Consider the following 25,363-nt stretch of genomic DNA (forward strand, 5'->3'; position numbering starts at 1 on the left):
CCTCTCCCTCCCTGTGGTTGCCTGGTAGGATGCAGACCTCAACAATGAGTAAGTGCGTTGGTTCAGCTTTCACTTCTAATATTAATATCCAATCACTCGCTTCATCTACGCTTATTACGCTTCTTCATACCTTTATGTTTAATGTACTGCCATCCCCCTCCCCCTCCGCCGCATTACCACGGCGCTCTTACCCTCCACGTCGCCCGCTCCGTTGCGAGCGCGGCAGGAGGGCCGGGACGGGCAGTCCTAGAGACACGGGGAGATAGGATACCCCCATCTCCCCGTGCTCTTCACCGCAAGCGCTGAGGTAATTGACCCAAAGGCATGGGAGGAACTGGATGCAGGAACCATAAAACCAGTTGGGATTACGCATAATCAAGCTTTAGTGTGTCGGTCAGCCAAGGGGTTGCAGACAATACTGAACAGCATTGCAAAGTCAGGGTAATAGGTATGGGATGACAGAAAATGAAACTCAAACGAAAGGCTATGCGGTTTTATAGAAAGAGGAAGGCTAAGATAACCATTAAAATATAAAGGCGGAAACTAGAGCAGGTGGAATTGGTACGTTGTTTTTTGCTGGTTTGTTTTGTTGTTGCTTTGAAGGTGGAACAGGTACGCTACCCCCTTCAAAAAGGCGTTTGATAAGAGTGGATTACCGCAAGTGTTTTGGACCAAAATGGCCAACGTACTAAGGACATTAGGCGACGGAGGAAGGAGTTGACAACAGGGACGTTGAGAAAGGATGTTAAGAAAAGACACGTTCAAACTTTGATATGGAGCGTAGCTATGTACGACGCTGAAATGTGGTCACTAAGGCAGGAGGATAGAAGTAGATGGGAGGCTTTTAATATGTGAGTGTGGAGAAGAACCACAAAGATAAACTAAGGGAGATAGATTCCAGGACAGATAGGTACAAATACTCATTCTTTCCCCAAACAATCAGAAATCACAATAGTAAGAAACCGAAGTAACTTTAGAAATATTAAAAACATTGAATTTACAAGTCGGAGCAAAGTTAAACACTGCAAAGCTGTAGGTATACTTTCAGGTGCATGTGTATGTAAGATGTAGATTTAGTGTTTGCATGTGTGTGGGGTGTAAGTGTTCTTGCATGAATGAATGGCATGTTTTTTTTTGTGGATATATGATTTTGTGGTTCTTGCATGCGGTTTTTTTTTCCTTTCTAAATTACGGGTGGTGTCCTAACACCCCCCGCCACACGCCCTTGCGGCGGCTTGCGGGGTATTAAGTAGATGTAGATGTAGAAGATTAGAGAAGTTGAAATGGACAGAGAAGAGAACAAATGAGGAAGTACTTGGTATGGTGGGCAAAGAGAGGAGTTTGTTGGGAGAAATCCTATGGATGCAGGAAAAATGGATGAAGGGGGTTTTGACCGGCAGTGGGATGTTGAAGACTGTGACAGAAGGGAGAATGTTGGGCCAACGATGAAGGGGCAGAAATAGGATAGGGATGTTAGACGGGATGAAGGGAGGAAGGAAGTACATATAGACGAAGATGAACTTACTGTAGTGTACGATGTCAGGTCGAGTTTTTATTTAGGAGAGCATTGTTCTAGGCCGTGTCCATAAGAAACCTACTTAACCAATAGAGAATACTAATTGCAATTATAGTATGTATTTACTTACAATACCACCTCCAAATCTACCTTAAATTATAGCTTAACTAAAATAATAATAATACGTATTGCACAAAATAATAAATGTGAACACAAGTGCTAAAAATGAACTTCTAACTCTGAGAAGCTTAGCACAAAATAATGTTGGACGAGGACCTTCATCCTCCTGACCTGACCCTGAATGCACAACAGTAGATTGCTTATTGGTCAGCACTGGCCAAGCGCTCCCTCCCACACTCCACCTCCTTTCGAGGTCACCGCGTTCCTTTGCCTGACGCCCTCGCCACTTCTCTTTCCAGTCTCCGACACGAATGCCCGACTGCGCCTGAGGTTATTATATTCCCTCCAAGAGATACGCGTCCCTGCTCCGACTGGTCTTAAGACGTTTTGCTTGATAGTTATTGTCGCGCAAGGGCACTTCCGCTCCGAAGGACCAGCCATGCTCATTCCTCGCCGTCTGCACCCTGAGCGTCACGTCCTACGGTGCCTCTTCCGAGTCCGACGGCCTCCCGCACGACCGAGAGGTCATCGACACCATCAAAGGATGGGCCGAAGGTCAACAAAATACGCTCAAGTATCTCCATGCTACCGCGGTCAACCCTGGGAAGGACGCTGCACGTTTACCGGGACTTTTAACTTCAGCCGATCCGCTTCATCTCCAAGTTCAGGTTTTCGCAGAATTTCTTCGGATTCAGAGAAAGGCGACACTCCCACGGGATAAAGGGGGCGTAGGTAGGCGTCTGCGATCGTCCGACTACTTCTTTCGCAATTATTGCGAGCACGTGCACCACCCAGTGGCACCACCGACGGGCTGGGAGCCGACCCCGATCTTGGAGCTCCGGCGCACCCATCTCCTCAACACGGAAGGCGTCGTGGGCCCCAGGAGGCGCGCGGAATTCCAGCATTTCAAAGGACAGCCACCGGGGAAGCCATCATATCTCACGTTATTTCGTTAAAAAATAAAAGATAACCAGCAATTCTCAAACAAAAGGGGTCAACTAACGTTTCGGCGACAGCGTCGCCTTCATCAGACGATAAAAGGTTAGGCCAGCGAAGCACTCAGTCCCTGTCGGACTGCGTGTATGTTTGTATGTACACATAGATACAAGGAAAAGGGAGGGGAACACATAAAATACGAAGACAGGGGAGGTGGGGAAGGCGGAATCGAGCAAATCACAAGTGCAAAAATATTCCCTTGACCGGGACTCGAACCATGAATCTTTCGACTAGCCGGTGGCCGATGCTCTTGCTTAACCACTTGAGCTACCGAGCTATTCTACTTTGGTGGGTGAAGCAGCCTTCTAACGCCTTCTCCTGGCCAAAGAATAGGGGGACTTGGTCGCATAAACCCCCTGTAGATTTCAGTGTAAATTACGTGTCCACGATAGCTCAAGTGGTCAAGGTCAGGGCGAGTCAAAGGGACATTTCTCTCAAATCTCCATTTCCGTCGAAGTCGCTTCATTTCCAGTATGAGGGGCGTTTCGCCGCGGCGTGTGTCGTCCCTGCCGCGCCGATGGCTGCTGCAACCCAAGGCGTGGTTGACGCACTCCGAGGCGGCGGGACACGCTCACGGAAGAGTTTTTTGGTCGCATCGGATTGCACCATCGAATTGAGTGTTGACGGGAACCCCGCCGCTCCGGGCGAGCGCGTTCACTAACTCCTCACCAGGGTCCACCGCCGACGAACGAGGAAAAAAGGATCCCACTTTGGGGTGGTGGGTGGGGGTGGTAGGAGCAGTCCCGCTCTCTCCCCCGGCCGCCTCCTGCGTATCGATTGACTTGAGGGAGATGGCTTTGACCTATTGAGACGGGAGGTGGGAGACTTACGTCGTGAACCTTCGGAGGGGTGCGTTCCACTGAAGGCCAATCTAAAAATGGTAGAGCCGTGTTCAAGATGTTCGTTTTTTCCGAAGGGGCGTATTTATACCGACCTCACGTGCACGAGGAGTTTACGAGGTTTCACGCCAGTGGGAACTAGCGTCGTCTCTCAGAGCTTATCATTGTCGCGTGGTCCTCTCTGACCTCCCTTGACCCTTGCTCCGCTTCGACGCGCAATGCTCGGGGTAAAAAGAAGAATCTTAAGAATGGCGAATGTATCCTTATGTCGTGCGTCAAAGTTTTGCACGCGTCTGCTGGGTATCAGTTAAAAACCAAATAAATGAATGGGCGAGAATTGAGTATATTTTAAAATTTGGTCGGCCTGTCACCGAGAAAGAAGACGTCACAGCGGTTATGCGTCACCTTCACCCAAGGAAAGCGCCCGGCATTGACGGCATTTCTAATACCGTCATCCGGGAACTTCCGAAGGCGGCGGTGGCGTACCTGGCCAGCATATTTATCGGCTGCATCAGAATTTCCTTCTTCCCGTCCACCTGGAGGAGAGCAAGAATCGTCTGTCTTCCAAAGTCACAGAAGACTGAGTTGGGTCCCGGAGACTTCCGGCCCTCCTCCCTTCTGGTCGGCTTTGGAAAGATATTCGAAAGAATACTGCAGGGGCCGATTTGCGACTTCATACGGGCAGCAGAAATTCTTCCGGAGGAACAGTTCGGCTTCCGCGAACGGCACTCAACAATCCATCTGCTAGCGAGGACTACAGACTTCATCACGGACGCTTCATTAGGAAGATGGCGGTAGCCGGTGCTTTCTTTGACATAAAGAAGGCTTTCGACCGCGTCTGGCACCCAGCCCTTCTGTTGAAGATACAGCGACTCCGCTTCCCGGCATGAATCTGGCGCCTAATCAGATCCTACCTGCAGGACAGGACATTCGTCACCAGCTGGCTCAGGACGGACTCTGGGGTTCAACGGATACACACCGGCGTGCCTCAGGGCTCAGTTCTTGGGTCTATGCTGTTTAATATCTACACTCATGACATCCCTAGGGATCATGGGCGTCATGGAATCCTGTCACTATATGCAGACGACGCGGCGCTACTCTACCGCTCTTGGCAGAAGAACCTTGCTGCCGAGCGACTTCAGGAGGCCATCGATGATCTAATTAAATGGTATCGCCGATGGCGGATGGAAGTCAATGCCGGGAAGACGAACGCCATCGTCTTCCAAACCGGCCGAGGAGCGCCACCAAACGAGCGAATGTCGGTGGATGGAGTCGTCCTTCCGTGGGGGTCTGAAGTCCTTTATCTTGGTGTGCTGATGGATCGAAAGCTCACCTGGAATTCCCAGTGCGAGCGCGCCCGCGCCAAGGGCTTTGCGGCGTTGAGTCGACTTCGGCCGATTCTTCACCCGCGAGTCCCAAGCGCGGACACTGAGAGAAGACTGTACCGGGCGTGCGTGCTCCCATTAATTACGTACGCATCACCGGTATGGTCTGGAGTGCCAAAGACGTGTCTTGCTCGAGTCCAGGTAGTGCAGACTGCTGCACTTCGGTGTATATTGTGGCGGGGTCGCTACGAACCCGCCTCAAGCATGCACCGCGACGGGAATTTGGAACCGCTAGACGTTCTACTTCCGAAGGCAGCGCAGGATTTCTTCAGAAAAGCAGCGGAGTCGGGCTTTGCTGCTATCCGAAGAATTTCCGAGGCACAGGTCTGGCCGTGGGATCGTCACAAACGACCCATCGCTAGCCTGGACACCCCTGCATCACTTCCGCCAGGGAAGAAGCCAAGGAAGTGCTAAGAAGACTTCCCTGAAGTAAATAAAGCCGCCAAGAGACAACGCAGAAGAACACAAAACGTCTTCATAGTCCCAAGGACTGGTAAGACGAATGGGACGCCTCCACAAAGAGGTAGTCACATAGGGGCGAGGAGCACAACAAATATTCGGTAAGTTGCAATACACGCACATCGCATACATACACTCGAAATACCAAGATGTTTGCTCATGTGCGCAAACACTCTTGTGCACGCACAAATAAATGCCTCCATTCAACGTGAGAAAGTAGGCGTGCATGACTAAAACAAGCATTTTGCCTTAAAGCGAACACTTTCGGGTGCTTGGATCTCTTTCTGCGATTCGTGCGAGGGAGGGAGGCGCACTTCCGCCCGCGACGGTGTCTCCCTCTCTCTCCTGTTTCGCCAACACGGACACTGCCTTCATCCGGGCTCCCTCGGGTTCACCCAAAATTTCGGGCCTCCCGAACCCCTCTCAAAGACCACACGTCCCCCCACTCCCCGCGAACCAGGGGGCCCGCCACGCAATCCATTGTCGCATACCACCCCCACTCTCTCCTTATAGCCATTTCCAACAAACCGAGCGAATGTCTTTGGGGACGCTTTCCAATACCTTAATGAAAGCTTTCTCCCGTGGATCGCAGACTCCCGCCGCGTATTCCAAATGTGACCTCAACAAACCCTCCTCTCTCTCTCACCTTTTCGGCACCCATTCCCACAACCCGCACAATTAGACCTATTCCCTTTACGGATGGCACGCAAAGTCTTCCGATGTGTGCACCTCTCACGAAAGGAATGCCATGACTCACTAGTAGTACAACAGGTTTATTTACCGACGACGGAGTGGTTTACACTGATATCAATAATTATGAGGATATTCCCTCGATCATCCTGAGGATCGATAAATTATATCGCCAAATAAGAATAATATATGAAAATTGTAAAAAAAAAACGGAGGAGATGGAATTCTCATAGTCACTAAATTGAATAAAAAATTACCAATTCCTTCATATTGATTCAGTCGGCAACAAAAAATACTCAAAAAAGTTTGTACTTTCAGGTTTTTACTCGATCCGACGGTCGCTCGAATGAAAAGAAAAATATTGGAGCCAAACTGGAGGGAATAAACTGCAATCTTTCAATATTCTATTGTTTTGAATTTCATCAGATCAAAAGACAAATGTAGAAACCATTTCTTACAATAATATTACCTAGAAATATTGCGAACACACTAGACATATTTTAAGAGAGTAATCCGATCCTGAATCACAAGCAATTACGTCGCTCAGCTTTCCATTCTGGTTTACAAAACAGCCACATGCTGGACATGGCTACATTCGTTTCTCCAGTGGAGTCCTCATTTTGCTGATTAGAGTATCAGATGACCGCAAGAATTAATTTAAGACTTTTTCCATTGTCTTTTCCATAGGCACTTTCTTAAAAAATCCTCCCAATATAAGGTAACGGCTTAGTTACTAGTATATTTGCGCATCTCAAGATAACTTTTGCAGATTGGCAGCAGCGCCAAATCCAATTATTTGAGGGCCATGGATTAAAATTTTAAGAATACTGCAATAAGAGTATGCGACCACAGCAGTGCTCAAGAAGCATTTTTGATATTTCAGCGAGGATAATGGGACGCCCACTCGACTTACCTAGCAGTGAGACATCTAATGCCTCCATTGTATCTTCCTCCGAATCAACCACGGATTAGGTCGGCTTGAGCGGGCCGTGAAAGCAGCGGGTCGCACTCAGAGAAACAAACATCTCGTCTCGATCACCATGGTAACAAAAACTAATTCTAACGCGAAATAATGGGTGCTTTCCTCTTTCCATACATTTACGCTGATATGCGCACAATCGTGCTCCAATCACTAATCGTGAGTAAAACATTGCTGCGCCCCTCAACCTATGATTGCGGCTCGTGTTCATGTTCGCTTATTTCCTCAGTAAAAATTTGGTGTGACATATTATATACACTGAGTTAAATACAAACATGAAAGTCATTGCAGTACATCCAGCAAATAATCGTGACATAATTCCCATATCTATGTCCATCGTGACATTCTCAAGATTAACCACTGAGTGGGTGTCCCGTTGCCTTCCTCAATAGTGTTTTTAACGTGACACCATCTCTGAATGGCCGCCCCTCTGGGGTCAGACGCCTTTGCAGCCGCCTCACCGAAGAACAGACGTTGCGTGGACTGCCTTTCCTCTTTCGCTCCTGACCTTCGACCTATGGCTCGCCTGTCAGGAGCAATCGTCATCGCTCCCGCCAGCACAGCTCTGGGGGTCATCGGGACGTACAAGCCCCTCCACCGCGTCAAGATTTTAATCCATGGGGAGTAAGAAAAGGATAGGCATATCGGACGGCATGGAAGGAGGTACATTGAATGGGATTCAAAAGTGGGAGGAATGGCCAACAGTCTGTTTATTAGGAAATGAAAAGTGGAAAGCTTGTGCGATATGTGATGGCGGGAGTTGGAGGGGATGATGTGGTCTGTGGTGGTGCTTTTCCGAAAAATTGCAAATTCAAAGTCCCGTCCCTTTCTCGACACTGTGATATCTAAAAAAATTATTTGATTATTAATTTCTTTCTCACAAGTGAATTTGATACATTCGCAATGGGAATTTTGGTTGTTCAGAAAATTTTCTAACCGTCCATCAGTACCTGTCCATATAGCAAAGCTATCATCACATATCGCACAAGCTTTCCCCTTTTCATTTCCTAATAAACAGACTGTTGGTCATTCCTCCCTCCAAAAGTAATTTTTTTAAAGAACTCAAAACGTTTAAAGGTTTAGAAATGAAAAATGGCAACAAAGAAAATTTAATTGACAGTATACTGCAAAGAAAATGTTCCTTCAAAGCATACAATCTTTTGTTCAAACCAATTAATGTGGAGCAAATAGGTTACAAATGGTGCAAACTCCCGTATTATGGATTTATTTCACAAAAGTTAGCCAACCTCTTTCCTAGGGAGAAATTTCGAATAGCTTGTTACATTACGATTAACTTAAAATCATTCTTGAATACTACAAAAGACAAAATATGTACACAAAATGAAAATGGCATTTATAAGTTAACTTGTAAGGACTGTAGTGCTATATATAACTATATATATATATATATATATATATATACACATGTATATATATATACATACATATGTGTGTGCATATATAGCCCTCCATATATATATATATATATATATATATAAATATATAAAAACACAGATGTAGATTTTTAGAATATAGAGACACAAAGAAAGGACACTCACAATTTGTTATTTTACGTTTCGACAGCACGGCTGTCGTCTTCAGAAGACGACAGCTGAGACACGGCTGTCTGAAGACGACAGCCGTGCTGTCGAAACGTAAAATAACAAATTGTGAGTGTCCTTTCTTTGTGTCTCTATATTCTAAAAATCTACATCTGTGTTTTTATATATTTGTGTGTCGCCGAAGAGCGTTCCATTTCGAAGATATTTTATATATAAATAAATAAATAAATATAAATATATATATATATATATATATATATATATATATATATATATATATATATATATATATCTGTATATATATATATATATATATATATATATATATATATATATATATATATATCTATATATATCTATACACACTCATTTATATAGAAACAGATATAAGGAAAAGGGATAGGAACACACATAAAGGGCGAACACAGGAGAGGTGGGGAAGGCGGAATCAAGCAGATCGCGAGAGTAAAAATATTTCCTAGACCGGGATTTGAACTCCGAATCTTTCTACTTGCCGGGCGGAGGCTCTTAATCACTTGAGCTATCCAGGAAACGTAATTTACACTGAGATCTGCGATGCTTTATGCAACCAAGTGCCCCGATTCTTTGGCCAAGAGATGGCGTTAGGGAGCTGTTTCACCCACCAAAGGAGAAATAGACAAGACACACAGAGGAGAAGTAAAGGAATCATGCAACATCATAAAGGATAAAAATAGTGCGTTTCGTGGCACGCATAGCCAGAAGAAGAGACGAGCCACATTGGCCTAATACACATTCAAACACGAAATCCCGCCAAACGGCGAACAAATACTCATTTATACAGAAACAGATATAAGGAAACAACCCCACTTTTTCCCCTCCTTTTCCCCCCCCTCCCTCACCCACCCCTCCTCTCCCTCATGAATGGTATATATAAATGGACTGCGACTTGATTAATTTGTACCTGATGATGACGCTTGAGCGTTGAAACTGGTTGTACGTGAATAAAGGACAGTGGAAAGATGCACTGCATTCTTCATTTAATAAACATGAATTTCCACAAAGTTGAGCCGGGAACGATTGGATATTCACAGCAGGGTTTTTAGAGTGGCGGAGGAAGCAAGAAGATGATTAGTAAGAAGAATGGCGAAGAAGGCTCTCCATCCGAGAAGCAACTAATAACGGCGAACAGTTGGAATACGGAAGCGAATTATGGAATCTCACACAGATACGGAGTCTCTTTTTTTGTGGACGCGATCTGTGGAAGCAGAAGACAAAGAGGCGATGGAACTACGAGAGAACGATGAAAATGAAATGGAGGGGCGGAGAAACTAATAGACAAGCGCTTCAACGAGGTGAGTGCCGAGAGAACACCATGGAGGACATTTTCAAGAAGAAGAGGGAAATTATAGGGCGCATCCAGAAGGATGAGAGTTTCCTGGAGAGCACAATGGAAGGGAAGGGAGACTTTGGAGGGTTGAAACAGGACCGTTGAAGATTGAAGAGAGTTGCTCCACAGCCACCGCTCGGACTGATGGCCCGCGATGATTCCCTTCCTCCCCCTTCCTCACATCCGCCTCAGCCGTGGAATATCTCTTGGCGCGAAATTAAAAATAGCGACTGCTGCTATTACATCAATGAAAGGTTAATTTTAGCTAGCAAGCTGGTTTTCTAGATTAGCAGTTATGGTAGAAGGCAAAGGCACAATACTCTCAATATTATAATGATAATTTCGTGCGGATCTGTTTTGGGAGGGTCGAAAAATTTGACAAAGAGTGTTTCCATTTATTGAAGACATATGCTTCCATGTTTTTATGTCAACAAATGCCGGCCCACGCCAATACAAACGATCCATGGTAAAGCCACACCTAATATAGAGTCCGATTTAATAATATTAGCCGGTAGATAAGTATGATATTTCACCTTTCAGTCGTTTTAGTTGTAATGAGAGTCACTAATTCCATGCTCATGCATCTATACACTGCCATGAAGACACGCCCCAAAACGATTAGCTGAAAAGAAATTTCATTTTCGAGTTCTGAGAGGGCTGCATAAATGACTGATGGAAACACCCGCTTCACTCGGAATAATTACATCGCGGGATCATATGAAAGGCATCGCTCCCTGCGTCCCTGAGCGCCCGCGTGATATCGGTTGGAGAGAGAGCGCGGGGAGGGGGGGGTCAAGGGCGAATTCGCGCCGTCTAGCACGGGGTCTCTCGTGACTCGGGGACTTAATCGTTCGATCGGCAGGAGGGGGGAGAAGCGCCCAAGGTCCTCGTCGTCTGACCGCTTCTCGGGCGGGTGGACACGTAGGAGAGCCGGGATCGACAACCGCCCGCGACACCACGGATGCGCTTATGCGGCGAAAGGACCCGATCGATTGAACGTCACGCGTGGAGACCGAACGAGCGGGGTTCGAACTCGCTTCGGCGACGCCGAGAAGCATAGCGACAGGAAATGGAACCTTGGCAACCTCTTCCAGCTTCGATTCACGCTCCAAGCGGCCTGCACGCGACCTTTCGTTCCACGAGGACAGTTGAAGATAGATACTCAAATGGGAGTCACGCTCCGAGTTCATTCCCCTTTCAGAAGTAAATATCATTGTTTACTACACTTCATATGCTGCAGTAAACAAACACAACATTGCAGCACCCACGGCCATTGACTCGAAGGCGAAAAAACATAATCTTGGGACAAAATGAAATCTACGCGTTTCCTCTTCTCAGGTGATTGGTGAAATTTAGTTTTTATTATTTTATAAAAAAGGAAATTACTCTGAAAGCGACACGTGAAAAATAACAAATTATTTCGCGTTCATAAGTCACGCGGTAACAGTCAAGGGCACCAAATGCATTTGGGCGCAGTCGAATGGGAGGGATCGAGTGTGAGCCACCGGCACATGGTATACCACTGCTGGCTCCTCCTCCTCCTCATGCCAAACCTTCCGGTCCTTCGCATGGTCCGGTCCTCCTGGCCCGTCGCGGCGATTTCGACTTCAAACGGAATTCGGACCAACGGCCACTCTCGTTGCGGCGGCGAAGTTGCCTTGGAATAATACGAGGGTTGATTTGATTATCGTATGCGATACCAAAGGCGAGAGTCGATCGATTGCATCAAGCGCCTCCTCAAGGGGAACAGCAAGGCGTCGCTAATGCACACTTGAGTCAACTCAAGCGGCTTCTGAGCACGCGGTCGTTCCGATTCACTATGTCAACCTCTTTCCTTTCATTTTAATTTTTTCTGTGAAATAACAGACGTCAATGTAGTCAATGGAGTGTTTCTGAAGAACCGCATCACTGCTATATTGGACAGGAAGTTAAAATAATTTAGTGACTTTTTATTTCTCACTATGCGTGCGTTATAAGGTTAGTGTAGATTCCTGATGTGCTTGCGTGCACCAAGAGTGCTTATGGCATTCCCATGGCTGCCGGACGCTTCGTGGCTCTGCTAGCGCCGCTGCGATTGTCACCAATGTGGAAGTGTCGGTCGCTTAGCATCACTCCGTGCGTAATCCCTTGTGACGATGGCTGCCATTTCAGACAACGTGTTTGATGTGTTCAATGACAAATGCGCTGCAATCCTTTCTCCCTATATCCTCCAGGTTAACCGTCCTTCGTGGGAAGGAACTAATAGTGGGTAGGACGATAGTGCATTCGTTGAAAGGGAACGTTACAGAATTTTATCCTGCCCAACGACTCGTGGGAATTCAGGGCGAAGTGGATTAGCATAAATGAATGTAATCGTTTCATGTTCATGAATTGCAACCACTTAATTATGCCACTGAGATATAATTCAATTTGCTATCGCTGATAATAGCAGGTATCAGGAATAACATTTTAGAACATGTGATGGCCTTATAGTGCTCACTTCCAGGCATTTGAATACTCTAAATTTAATCTTAAAATTTTAATATTTATTCTGAGCAATCAAATGCCTTCAAGCAGTAGCAGTATTTAGGGGAGGCGGCCGACTGCTGAGGTCATTTGCGCCATAGGGGATGGATAGGAAAGGATGAAGGGTGGAGAGAAGCCCGGCGTCGGCATTAGCCTACTCTTTAACGAAAAGCGCCAAGGGGTCCGCAGCTTAACGTCCCATCCGACGGACGGCGTACTCACTCAAAGTGCCCTCCACAAAGCACCTCAAGTAGGGATCGAGATACCTCTGAAAAATATTCAACACCGACGGGATTTGAACCCGGGCCCTCTAGGTGGGAAGCCAGTACGTTAGCCCCCGCACCATCTCGATCCCCAAATGCCTTCAATCTCAAGTATCCGCGTGTCCATCGTCCAGCGTAAAAGATGGGGCGGACTTCACTTGTTGCAAAAAGGTTCAATCAACCAAATTAAAGGAACAATATTTCACGGTAACCGATCTGCAGATTGTGCGCTTAAATGAATCTTTCAAAAGGTGCCTCGTGTTCGCCAATCCTTGGCATCGTACACTCATGATGTTCAAGGACAAATCATTTCATTTCTCAAGGAGAATGACTCCCCTGAAGGCTGGTTCACCACTGACATCCTCTTCCTTCCGCAAGCAAGCAAGCACTCCTCACTTCTGCAGCCTTCCGGCAACACGCAAACACACGCACAACCCAGGCTAGCCCATTGCTTCCGACCCGAATTCCCCAAAGAAAGAATGCCCGTCCTCGTCGGCCCAGGTCCACACCATCCTATTCAGAGTCGAAGACTGTTTCTCAAACCTCCCTTCATTCTCCAGACCACGTCCGACATCGCATCCTACCCTCCCCCCTCCCATCGACGCCATCTCATTCCTCCGGCACGATTTACCCAAATGTAGCACCTCCCTAGCATCCTCCATTTCATCCAAAGCCACTTCTCGTTTGCTGACAGCTACCCACAAATCAACTCGAAAGCAAGTCCAACCTCTCATTGCCCGACTTCCGCCTCGGCTTCTATGGCATACTATATGTCGGGGCCCATGCCATACTCTAAGGCCACAAGTCACCTGATTCCTAAATACATTCATTTCGCCACAAAACTTCCTCACTTGCACCCTTCATCTCCACTATTTCGTCACCACTACTTGCACCCTTCTCTGACGTCTACACGTCTCCCTTAAAACGTTCTGCAAATGTGTCCACGAAAACCTTCCGGTAAACACAAATGCCTCCAATACAGCAGATGCCATCCATCCCCACTTAAAATATTCTATTCCCTCTCCATCCACATTCACTGACTTAGTTACTATCTCGATTCTCCCCGATAATTTCCCCACAAATTTTCCCTTGCCATCGACTCATATCCAGAGACCATCCATAAATCAAACATCCCTACACATTCTTGCCCATCAAACATTCCCCAAATAATAGCATGTTTCCTCGCCCCAAACTCCCTCTGGTATGATTTTGTATTCATCGATTCCTATTTAAAATGTGATAGCATATTTTCCTTTCATAACCAAATTATTTAATTTTAGCACACTTAGAACGAAATCCAGATCCCACCATCAATGAAGATCGGCGCAGTAGATGGATTGATATCAAGTTGATACCGATAATTTGGGGGTGCCAAGCGACCGCACGCACTGAAACTTATTTATTCAACAACCGCATATTAGTTAATAAAATGGAGCCTGCGCCCACGGGATCCAGTCGGTCACAGCTGATGACCGTTGCCCGCGGTCTATCTTTACATTTTCAGCTTCCGAGGATTCAGGGACGCCCAAGTTCCCCGCCAAAGTTCTTTTCGAGGAAACAACCTTAATACCGAGTTCATTTATTTAGCGGTAGAGTGCGTAATAACTCGGATCAAATATTAATGGTTGTACTTGCACGTGTTTTGAAGGAAATGAAGACTCCCTGGAATGTTAGACTCGCGACTCCTTAAAATGATATTACCATGCATATTTTGTTAAGAGGGGTCACAAAGGCCCACTCGATCCCCGTCACTGGCACTTCAGTGCGTGCACAGAATGATTGCGGCCCGACACAAGGAGCCGCCTCCTTCGAGAGGATGGCTGAATGCAGGCCGCGGCGGACAAACCTTTATTCAACTCACCGATATTGGGATGCTGAAGTTTCCGACATATACGGGCTTCACGTTCCAACTTCTGAAAATCTGCAAAGAAAAAGGGAAAAGAGAGGTTAAAAAGTGCACAGCAATGCGATGCGAAATAAATCTGCGGGAAGATCATCGAGAAACAAATCCGCCGAGCAACTGGTTCTTCCAGCGCACAGTAACTTGGGACTCGTGATTAAATCTGAATATGCACTAATGACCTAAGGTCCCGAGTTAGCGGGAATCTTACATTTTGTTAAAACGACCCAGTTTTGTAATGATAAATAAGGATAATCTACATTAAAATTTGTTGTTCCACGAAAATAGGAGAAACCCTTCGAAAGTAATTTTTAACGGAGTCATCCACTAACTATGCAATACAATGCAACAACAACAAAAATTGTTGTGGAGTAAATACTAAACGCTATAATGAAGAACAATTTTTCATATCAGGAACTTCTGAATAGTCGTAATTGCCAGTTAGAATAAGAAGTTAAATCACTGGCACGAGGACACCACATACTCGAAATGCCGGCGACTACTTCGCCAGGCATTATAAATACGTAGATGTAGCAGAGGGCATCTGCGATCATTAAGCTATATAAGTGGAAATGAAAACTAAGTTCATGAAAAAGATTGCGGAAAAGCATCAAGCATATAGTATACCTACGTCTGCCCCAAAAGTAGAATGACTTATTTTTCCCGGATGTACGGGCGGGCGGCGGTTTCTCAGGCTCGGTTCGAGGGAGAGTCTCAGGAAAAGCTGGAGGCCGGTAGCAGTTGGCTCCAAGCCTCTGCGGAGTCCGGATCGTTCGTTTGCGCAACCTCTACAACGTGACCTCGTTACTCTACTCTCCGTCGTGAACCGGTTTTGAAATAGCGTACGACATCAAATTCTGCGTGAAATTGGGCAAAACCGGGAAAGAGACTCATGACATGCTCAAGACAGCTTATGGTGATAACGACATGGGTATATCGGGTGTTTTTGAATAGCACGTGTTGTTTCGGGAAGGTAGAGAAAATGCTGAAGGCGTCGGACTTCCGGGACGCCCTTCGTCCTGAACTTTGCATCCGTAATAGTGAGGTGCATCGCCTTGTGATTGCAAACATGGGCATAAGAAAGGTGCATGCGAAGTTGGTGCCGAGAGTGGTCTCCGAGTAACGGAGCGAGTAACAGACCACCCGCTCCGGCACAAAATGGCAACCTTGCCTCAACCACCCTACAGCCCTGACGTGTCCCCACCAGACTTCTTCCTCTTCCCCCGCTACAAATCCGTGGTGAAAGGATGTCACTGCGGCACGGTGGAAGCGTTACAACAGGCCGTGACGAGGGAGCTTAGCAGCATTCCGGGCGCCGCCTTGAAGAGGGCGTAAGAGGCGTGGCTAATTCCGCTGGCACAGCGGTGTGTGTGTGGACGCACAAGGGCCCTACTTCGAAGACTTATGAGTAAATGTATCAGTTCTGGCAATAAATATTTTTTCAATCGCCTTAGTCCTACTACTTATGGAACAGGCCATGTAATGTATGAAGGGGGCAATTAATGTGCGTCGGGAGAAATTGAAACAAGAACTGCATACCATTCAGGTTAGAAAAACGGCGCTGGCAAGAAACACTATTGGAAAATATGCTGACAGGTTATACATGTCTGAGGCAGGAGGAAATACCCATACCGATGCGAACGCAATGACAAGTAGTGACGAAGGAACAACCGAAGAGTCAGAGAGGCCTTCAGGAGACAAAGAAAAGTTCACTCAAATTGTTGAAATGGTTTAACGAAAAAATAGTCAGGAAGTTCTTGCGACAGGAAGTTGACTAGCACCGCCCTGCTCTACACATGCGGCGATGGGGAGGACCCCAGTTACACACACTGATTGTTTTCAATGATATCCTGCAAATCTTATTAAATATAATTTTTAGAAATATAATGTTCCTTCTCTGTAGTAGGGACATATCCTGCCGTAGCCAGCACTGCTTTGGGACGAGAGAATAATGCGAAACATAATTAAATGCTTTTATCCGTAAAATCCACAAATCGGTGGGCAGGGAATACCCACGTATTTACTATATATCTTGATTTCAGGAACGCCTTCGACAGGGTCCCTCACAAGAAATTGACACGAAAACGTAGACATTTTAGAATTAAGGGGGATATAATCCACTGGATTAGGAATTTATCTTCCAATCAAAAACCCATCTCACGCCCCCCTTTTTATTTCATTTCCTATTTATTAAAATTTGGCAATGCATTGAACATTTATTTCGTAGAAAACTGCCAATTTTCAATAAATCTTAATATTCCACTACATCATGCCTGAGACAACCTCCTTTTGATTTCATTTCGCCTAATGTCCCTTCCATCTCGCCATTACTTACGCGTGGACCTAAGCTATCCTCATCAACATCAAATTTCCTTCCTATGCTTAAATATGCTGGCCTGAGGTCTTTACCATATACTACCTTGATCAAAAAGTTCCCGGAATTTATTCAGAAAATTAAAAATACAAGTTTATTCATCTAAATCTATATTGTCCCCTTCAAAGTAATCCCCATCGACTGCAACACACTTATGCCAGCGCTTGATCCAATCCTCGAAACATTTTTTATATTCGGTTTTCGGTATGTCCATCAGTGCTTCCTGCGATTTTTCCATTACTTCCTCTCGGCTGCTAAAACGCGTTCCCCGTAATGGTTTTTTAACTCGATTGAACAGAAAGAAGTCACAGGGAGCCAAATCAGGTGAATTCGGTGGCTGTTGGATGGTATTTGTTGCATTTTTCGTCAAAAAATTACGAATAATGATAGCACTGTGCGACGGTGCGTTATCATGGTGCAAAATCCACGAGTTTTCTGCCCACATTTCTGGTCTCTTTCGGCGAATTGCTTCACGCAAACGTCTCATAACGCCCAAATAATACTCTTTGTTTACTGTCTGGCCTTCTGGCAAAAATTCATGATGCACTACACCGTTGTAATCCATGAAAACCGTCAGCATTGCCTTCTTTTTTGACTGAAAACGACGTGGGTTTTTTGGTCTCGGCTCATTTGGTGAACGCCATTCACTTGCCTGATGTCTGGATTGCGTGTCGTACTCATAAACCCACGTCTCGTCTCCAGTAATGATCCTTTTGATGAATGTGGGATCGGATTCAGCCTCGCAAATCATGTCTTTTGCGACGTCAACACGGTCTCTTTTTTGCATGAAATTGAGGTCTTTTGGCACCAACTTTGCTGCTACACGACGGAAACCCAAATCATTAACCACAATGTCTTGGGCGGATCCATAGGCAATGTTCAAGTCCTCCGCTATTTCTCTGATGGTTAATTTGCGGTTATTGACCAACATTTCTTTTACTTTATCAATTTTTTCACCGACTTTCGATGTCGATGGTCTGCCACTGCGTTCATCATCTTTGATTGACTCACGACCACTTCTGAACCGCTCGTGCCACTGGTAAACGACCGTTTTTTTTAGAGAATCGTTGCCGAAACACTTTTCCAACATTTCCAACGTCCGTGCGCCACTAAATCCGTTTTTTACGCAAAATTTAATACAAGTTCGTTGTTGCAAATTTAAATCCATTTCTGCAATTGTAAAAAATCGCCAACACACACAGAGATAGATGTACTCTTGGCTACGTAACTTTTGCAAATGTCAAGTTATGACACTAAGATTTAAAGGGAATATCAACAACAGATGTACCAATTTAACAAAAAAAACAGAACTCAAATCGGAACGATGGGAGCGCCACACGGTGGTTATTCCGGGAACTTTTTGATCAAGGTATTATTTCCTCACTTCCATTTCATTTCGTCAATCCATTGTAAATTGAACATACCCTCGCATTGCGTCTTCCGCTATGCTTATTTGGCCTCTTAGTTTCCCACCTCGGTTTACCTGTATTTTTAACTCCATGCACTTTCTTATACCTAACTCGTAATATTTTTAAAATTCCTTCTCCCATATTGTCTGTAATCCCCGGTTTTATTTGTCCTGTTCCTATTTACTGTTCCCATAGTGTCGTTTGCGGTTTTCGATATCCCTTTTTCCTTATGTTCACATTTTTCTTCTAATGTACCCGTCTTCCTTTTCTCTCTAATATTTTTCACTTACTCTTCTTTTTCTTTCCAGTAGTCCATCTAAATCCAATTTCCTGATCCGTCCACTCTGAGTCATCCTCTTAAATCTCACGCTACATTTCACAACAACTAAATTGTGGTCAGAGTCCGCATTCGCTCCCGGGAAGCTGTGGGAATTTATGACACTGTTCCTAAACCTGTGTCTAACCAGAATATAATCTAGCTGATTCCTTTCTGAGTCACCTGGCATTTTCCATGCATACCTGCGCCTTTTGTGGTGTCTAAACCAAGTGTTGGTGATGACTAGCCCCTGTCTCCTGCAGAACTCAACTGCTTTCTCCCCGCGGTCATTCCTCGTGCCTAAACCGTAGTCCCCCACCTCACCACCATCTCTTCCTTCGCCTACCGTCGCATTCCAATCCCCCATCACTATCAAATGTTTCCCTGCAGGAACACACGCGATCATGCCCTCTAACTGATCGTATATCCTATCGACCTCTTTCTCCGTATGGTTGCTCGGTGGCATGTATGCCTGAACAATGACCAAGTTCGTCGGTTCTCCTTTTATCTCTACTAGTAATATTCCATTCGTCGCTGGCTCTATTTAGACTACGCTTCTTCCTACCTTTTCGTTCAATGGATCTTTACTAAGCATTATATAATTTTGTTCCCTGGATTAATATGTCAATTGTTCATCAAGTATTGACGCGAGGATTTTGGCTTGATGATACTTCAGAGAGGAGCCAGGGAGGGAGGATTGAAAATGGGAGACATATCGATGTCAGCGCAGGGTTGCTTGCACTGGTGGGTGTGGTCTTGTCAGTCCTTCGGTCGACTGAAGTGAGAGGGTTTCGCGCCTAAGGGGACTGGCGCGAGTGGCGATGGGGCGGATTATGGACGAGTAGGAGAGTTTCCTGTATCGCGCTGACAGGGTGCGTTTCATGTTTGAAAGCGAAGGAATGCATCTTCTCCCTGCTTTGAATAAACTAGCTACAGCACTGATGAGCAGCGTATCTTTTGCTCGTTATTTCGGTTGACGTCCACGGATTTTATCGAGGGAACAGAAACTGAAAGGACGTATGTGATTGCATCGACGCTTTCCATTCATTGGCTCTTTGCGCTGAGAAGTCACTTCTTCCCACTTCGTGATTATCCTTCACCCTCCATTCACTTCCTCCCTCGACGAAGAGGGGTCTTCAGCACTTTTTTTCCTGCTTACTTCTTCCTACCTTTTTGCTCAACACTAGCGCCAACCCCTTCCCCACTATCTCTCCTGCAATCCTACTCTCCATCCCACTCCTACCACGTCTACATACATTCACTCTCTCCATCCCACGCTTCATATATTCCTACTTTCTGGTCCTCAGCATCCCCGTTCCAAAGGGTTCGCTCCGTGTCTTCCGCACGGCCGTTCATTTCGCTTTGCGAGGATTTCTGCGGGTGACGACCGTATCAAATATGGGTGCACGTTTGGGCGGCTCCCCACCACCCCCGGCCACGCGCTCTCGCGGCGTCGTCCCCTGGGGTGTTGTGTAGGCGCTGGGAAGAAGAGCGCGGGTCGTCCGACCGGCCCTCTCTCGCCGATCGCCGGGATAGGGCCCCGCGGGAGGGAGAAAGCATTCCACCAGCACACCGCCGCCACTCCATCCCAATCATCGCCCACGCAGGGCCGCTAACGACGCCTTCCCAGCGCGGCGGAAGGCCAATGCGCAAATCATTTCCTCAATTACAATCGAAATAAATGATCAGAGCTTCAAATATATTTATGTTTAGCTTTACGTCCAATCGCGCCTCCCTTGTGACGTGTTAAGTTCAAGTCATTCGCAAACACACAAAACGCGCACATCGTAATCGTTTCGCGTTTCTACGTCGCACAGGTTCGGGAGAGAGGAAGCGTGCAACATATTTTGTTTATTCTGGCGTGCATTGGCCTCCATTTTAAATTACTCAACACGTGCCCAGGGGCGCCACACGTCCGAGAATTCCTCCCCTCGCCCCGCTTCACTCCCAGCAGCGCCGCCATCTTCGCGGCGATTAGTCTCTCGTCTCGCGTGAGACGGGATGGGAGTCAAATAATAGACGCGGAGCGGGGGCAGGAATTCCGCCCCCGACGGGGGAAGGGTGACGAAAATAACGAAGGAGGGGGCGGGAGGGCCAAGAAGAGGAGGACTGCCGGTGGAGAGAGAGGGGGGAGGCGGCGGCCCCCGCTTCGCCTCGCCCACCTCTCTCACGCTCCTCATCACAGTCCCCACTACACCCCACTGCCACTCACCCGTGATAACCCCACGCGTCCATCTTCCCTGCCCCGCCTTCTCTCCATTTCTCCCTGCGACCGTCTTCACACCAGTAGCTCGTTCCTCCTCCCTTCCGCCCATTTTAGTTCCTCCACCGCGCCCGCTACACACACTAAGACCTCCATCCCCGCTCGTCCTCTGGCCCCCACGCGGCATAAGTGGTGTCCCGATCCCCACTTGAGGTGCTTTGTGAGGAGCACTTAGAGTGAGTACGTCGTCCCTCGGATGGGACGTAGAACTGCGGACCCCTTGGAGCATTTCGTGAAGAATACAAGGTTTTTATAAAAAGTATCGTGAAAAGATTTTTTGGAAAAATAGATTTATCTCAGGTATTGCTCGTGCAACGCCTCCGTGCAGTGCATCCCTTGAGAGCGCCGACACGCACTTTTGCCCTTTTGCGGCTTCTCCACGACTCGAAGGCTCCCTGGCAGATGGAAGGTCCTCAAGGGTGGGTACGCATGCAGGCCTCTTTGGCGGCACTTGGGGTCCCAGGGTGGTGACCTATGAGGGAGGATTTCACTTTTCTAGGGAATAGGAAATAATCTACTGGTGCCGTTGTCCAAAAGTGAGGTTCATCCTCAACGTGGGGCGGAAGGTCTTCTTCGCAAGCAGATAGACACTCGACTCTGCTCTCTAGGTCGTCCTTCAATAGGGCCTTCGGGAGGACGAGCTCAGCGCAGATCTTCCGAATCGCCAAATTTTCAGTGCTAATGGTGTGCACTGTCATCTTATCAATTCCAATACTATCTGCGATCATGCGCACACACCGACGGTCTGAATTCGGCGCTTCCCGCATACGTCGGGAATAAATAGTCACCGATACTTTTTATGCAAACCTTGTAGACTAATTCTGTCGCCGGGTTTCTCTCCTCCCTTTCTCCTTTCCCAGCCATCCCTAACAGCGCAAATGACCTCAGTTGTCGGTCGCCTCCCCTACTTGACGGCGACCACCTGCTCTCCACATCGCACTCTCCTTCGCTTCCAAGGGACGCACTCATTCCTGGCGAATATCTCCCGGAGGAGCACTAGGGGCCACGGAGGCCTCCCGAGAGACGACACCTACGCGGCGAATGCGGACGGGCGGGGTGTATCGATGGGCGTCCGCTGTCTCGCGGCTCACCCGTCCACGGGTTCATTGTCAACGGAATAAGTCTCCCTTCTCTTAGCGTGCGTCAAAAGAAGAAGACAAGGAGAACAGAGTTCAAATTCAATTGCAATAAATGTTTGCATGGATGGCAGCAAAATACTTAAAGTAGATTTTTCAAGTGAAAAGGAGAGGGGCGCTGGATTCAATGGGATATCTTGGTATCATGTCCTCGCCTTTTTCCCCTCAGACTTGCGCCCATTCCTTGCAAACGTCGCATTCTCACGTAAGTCCTCGCACACCGAGCGGCGCTCTTAAAAAACATCACGCGGCCCTTTACGGAGTCAATTGTTGCCTCGGCGATTCGCAGTCGATGTTCCCCGATGCCGCGACCGATACTATTCTCCACGCGCCATCTTCAGTCTCCCACGACGTGCCGCGGCAAGCAGTGTGCCGAGGTGTTCCACGGCGACACACCGAGGCCAATTTCCTTCACAATGCGGCCGCGGCGCTCCCGGGGAGCCTCGCTCAGCGCCCCCCGCGCCGACCCCTCTCCTGCGTCAAAGGATTCCGACGCCTCCCGCTCGCTCGCCCGGTCATCCACACCCGATGCCTTCGTCGATCGCAAGTAACCCACAAGGATAAAAAAAGCCCACGCGTGTACGCTTCAGGTAATATTTGCACTATCACGGGTAATCATTACTACGCAAATGAACAGCATCTGTGAGACCAATCACAAAAAAATAAATCCCGAACCATAACCTCGCTCACGAAGATGCTCCACGGGTTCAGAGCGGTACGGATAAAAAAAACCTTAGTCCTCAATACTCTAGAAGCAGTCCTTGACACATACTGAAGCTACTTAATAACAGATTGAAGATCTGGCATAAATTGGAAGGACGACTCTTCAGTAGTGATGTTAAAAATGTATTATTACTCCCGTCGCACAACGGTAGGAGGGATCATGTCAATAAAATTAAAGACATTGAGTGCAGAACAGATAAATTGAAGATGCCATTTTTTCCCACGAACGACAGGGGATCAGAATAATACTGTCCGGCCGCGGTAGGGTCATGTTCGCGTAAAAATTAGTCTGGTGTGTATTCACCCCCTGCCGCACACCCTAGCGGTGGCTTGCAGGGAATACATAAATAAATAAAAATATATAAATAAATAATTGACAACCAGCAGCCACCTCCAAAATGAGAAATGTTGTCACGGAAAAAAAAGATTACTCGGTGATTTGCAGGCTCTTCCAGATTCTCGAGGCCCCGTGAAAAGATCTGGAAGCGGCGACCACCAGTGGGAGGCACCCTAGCGGTGGCTGGCGAAGTGTTGCCAGCCCAGAGGGAGCAGGGCGAGAGGACTCGAGCAACACGAGAGAGCAAACCGACTGCTTCATTTCAATTGGCATTGCCGTATATAATTCAGATACTTTTACAGTCACTGTTCCTCCTCAAAACGTTATAGTGTGGGCACCATAATGATGCCTCTTTTTGTCTACCCCAATAATATATTTGGTAGTCTACTGTTTAAGCTAGGTTTTGCGTGACAATCTACACCATCGCTACAATTCTTAGCTGCGTCAAACAACACACAACCGGGCCCACTACATTAAATCCTTCTTCAATTCCCTCCGTCGAACAAGCTTACCCTTTTTCTCCTCCTTCCTCGGCTAGCAAATATTCTTCCCTCAATCACCGTCTCCAACATCAAACCCCCAATTTATGTGTTCCGCCCCAACCTCCCCTGCTTCCGTTGGATTCTTCCAACAATCCTCTCCCCTCCCCAACATGGCTAAAATGACAACGCCTATCATCTTGCCTCAAAGATCATGTTTCCAAAACGTAGAAAACCACACTCCAAATCAAAGTTTTGATTAACCTTTTCTTGGCGACCTCCTGATCCTTTTCATTAATTCTATGTCATCAATTCCCTTCTTTCAAAAGATTTTTTGTCGAACGCAATACTTCTTCCATCACCGAGGTCGGAAAAACTTCCGACACAGGTAAACTGTTGCAACTGCTCTATTTTTTGTCTTCCTATTTTAAAGTTTACATTAATTTTCCTTTCACCCGAAAACCTCATTACATTTGTTCTGTTTATACTGATTCTCATTTCATAACTATCAGGCTAATTTTCTAATGCGCTCAGCAATCATTGCAACCCTTTGGCTGACTGGCAAACTAAATATTCATCATCCTTAAGTCTAAATAATTTTATGAATTGGTTAGGCCTCATTTATAATATTCTGCTAGTATTAATGGCATTCTTATGAAGCTGGACTGACTGCCGCATTGGATTGCGTGCCATGCAGAGGAGCTAGATTTGTAAAATGTTGTAATGATAAACTTAGTAGCATATCCAAAATATTATAGCAGCTAGGCTGGGAATCCCTCACGGAGTGAAGGTTAAATTACAGATTACATCTCTTGTCTACAAATGGGAAGTACGTCTCTTTAGCAGTTATGTTCAAAATGTATTATTGCTCCCATCGCACTACGGTACGAGATTTCATGTCAATAAAATTAGAGCGATTTAGTGTAGAACAGATACATTTAAGATGCCAATTTTTCCACGAACGTTAGGGGATCGGAATGACGTTATCCGACCGCACTACAGGGGGAAAAGTATTTGATGCCAAAAGTAGAATGGTGCATAATCGCCCCTCGTGACACACCCAAGCGGTGGCTTGCTGGGTACCATGCACGCATTCATGCATTCATGAATTCTGCTACGACTTCATTTCCCGGGCGTTATAAACTCCAGCGGGGTCTCAACAATGTGACTTCCCCGCCATTTTGGATCCGCCTTTTGGCTCCCCCACCCCCCACCCCCATCCCCTTCCCTCCCCCCCTCGGAGAAGGGGGGGGGTGGCGAGAGGGGGGTCGCGTCCATTAAGGAGTGCCGCTTCAAGGTGAGCAAAGTGAACCGTCGTCGTTCAGCATTCAATGTCGCGGAGCAGCCGCCCTTCCCCCGCCCTCTCTCTCACCTCGGGTACACTGCCGATTATTGGTTCCCACCGCCTGCAATGCCATCTTAAATAAGCCACAGGTATTTATCGTGGAAACAGATCAATTAATCAAGGAAGTCAAATATGGTCATTTGCTGGCATCGGACTAATTCCCAGCTCGTCGCTGGTTAGTTGTGACTTTGATATCGCTCTTGGTGAATTCGTCGGACGGTCGCCCATCTCCCGCCATTCATTCCATTCAATTAAGAGAGGTGACGATTTATTCTGATGTGCTCTTAATGTCATTCGACGACGATCTTCTCTCAGAATGCCGAGTCCATCGCAGCGGCGTAAAAGTTCGTTTCCGCGAGAGCAGAGACTGGAAATCTTTTGGAACTACTCGGAGATCG

At 46.8% G+C, this 25,363-nt stretch overlaps 1 protein-coding gene across 15 annotated transcripts in view; it reads right to left on the reverse strand.

Moving 5' to 3' along the window:
* The window catches only part of CaMKII (Calcium/calmodulin-dependent protein kinase II), a 329,599-nt gene that overhangs the window by 102,726 nt on the left and 201,510 nt on the right, over positions 1 to 25,363 (reverse strand). For all 15 annotated transcript variants that reach the window (XM_071586329.1, XM_071586337.1, XM_071586333.1 and 12 more), the window contains exon 3: positions 14,545 to 14,604. In XM_071586329.1, the coding sequence (XP_071442430.1) occupies positions 14,545 to 14,604 (60 nt within the window). The remainder of the gene's footprint in view (positions 1 to 14,544; positions 14,605 to 25,363) is intronic.

The sequence above is a fragment of the Hetaerina americana genome, unplaced genomic scaffold, assembly GCF_022747635.1.
Source record: "Hetaerina americana unplaced genomic scaffold, ioHetAmer1.1.p SCAF_22, whole genome shotgun sequence".
In the NCBI taxonomy this organism is placed as follows: Eukaryota; Metazoa; Arthropoda; class Insecta; order Odonata; family Calopterygidae; genus Hetaerina; species Hetaerina americana.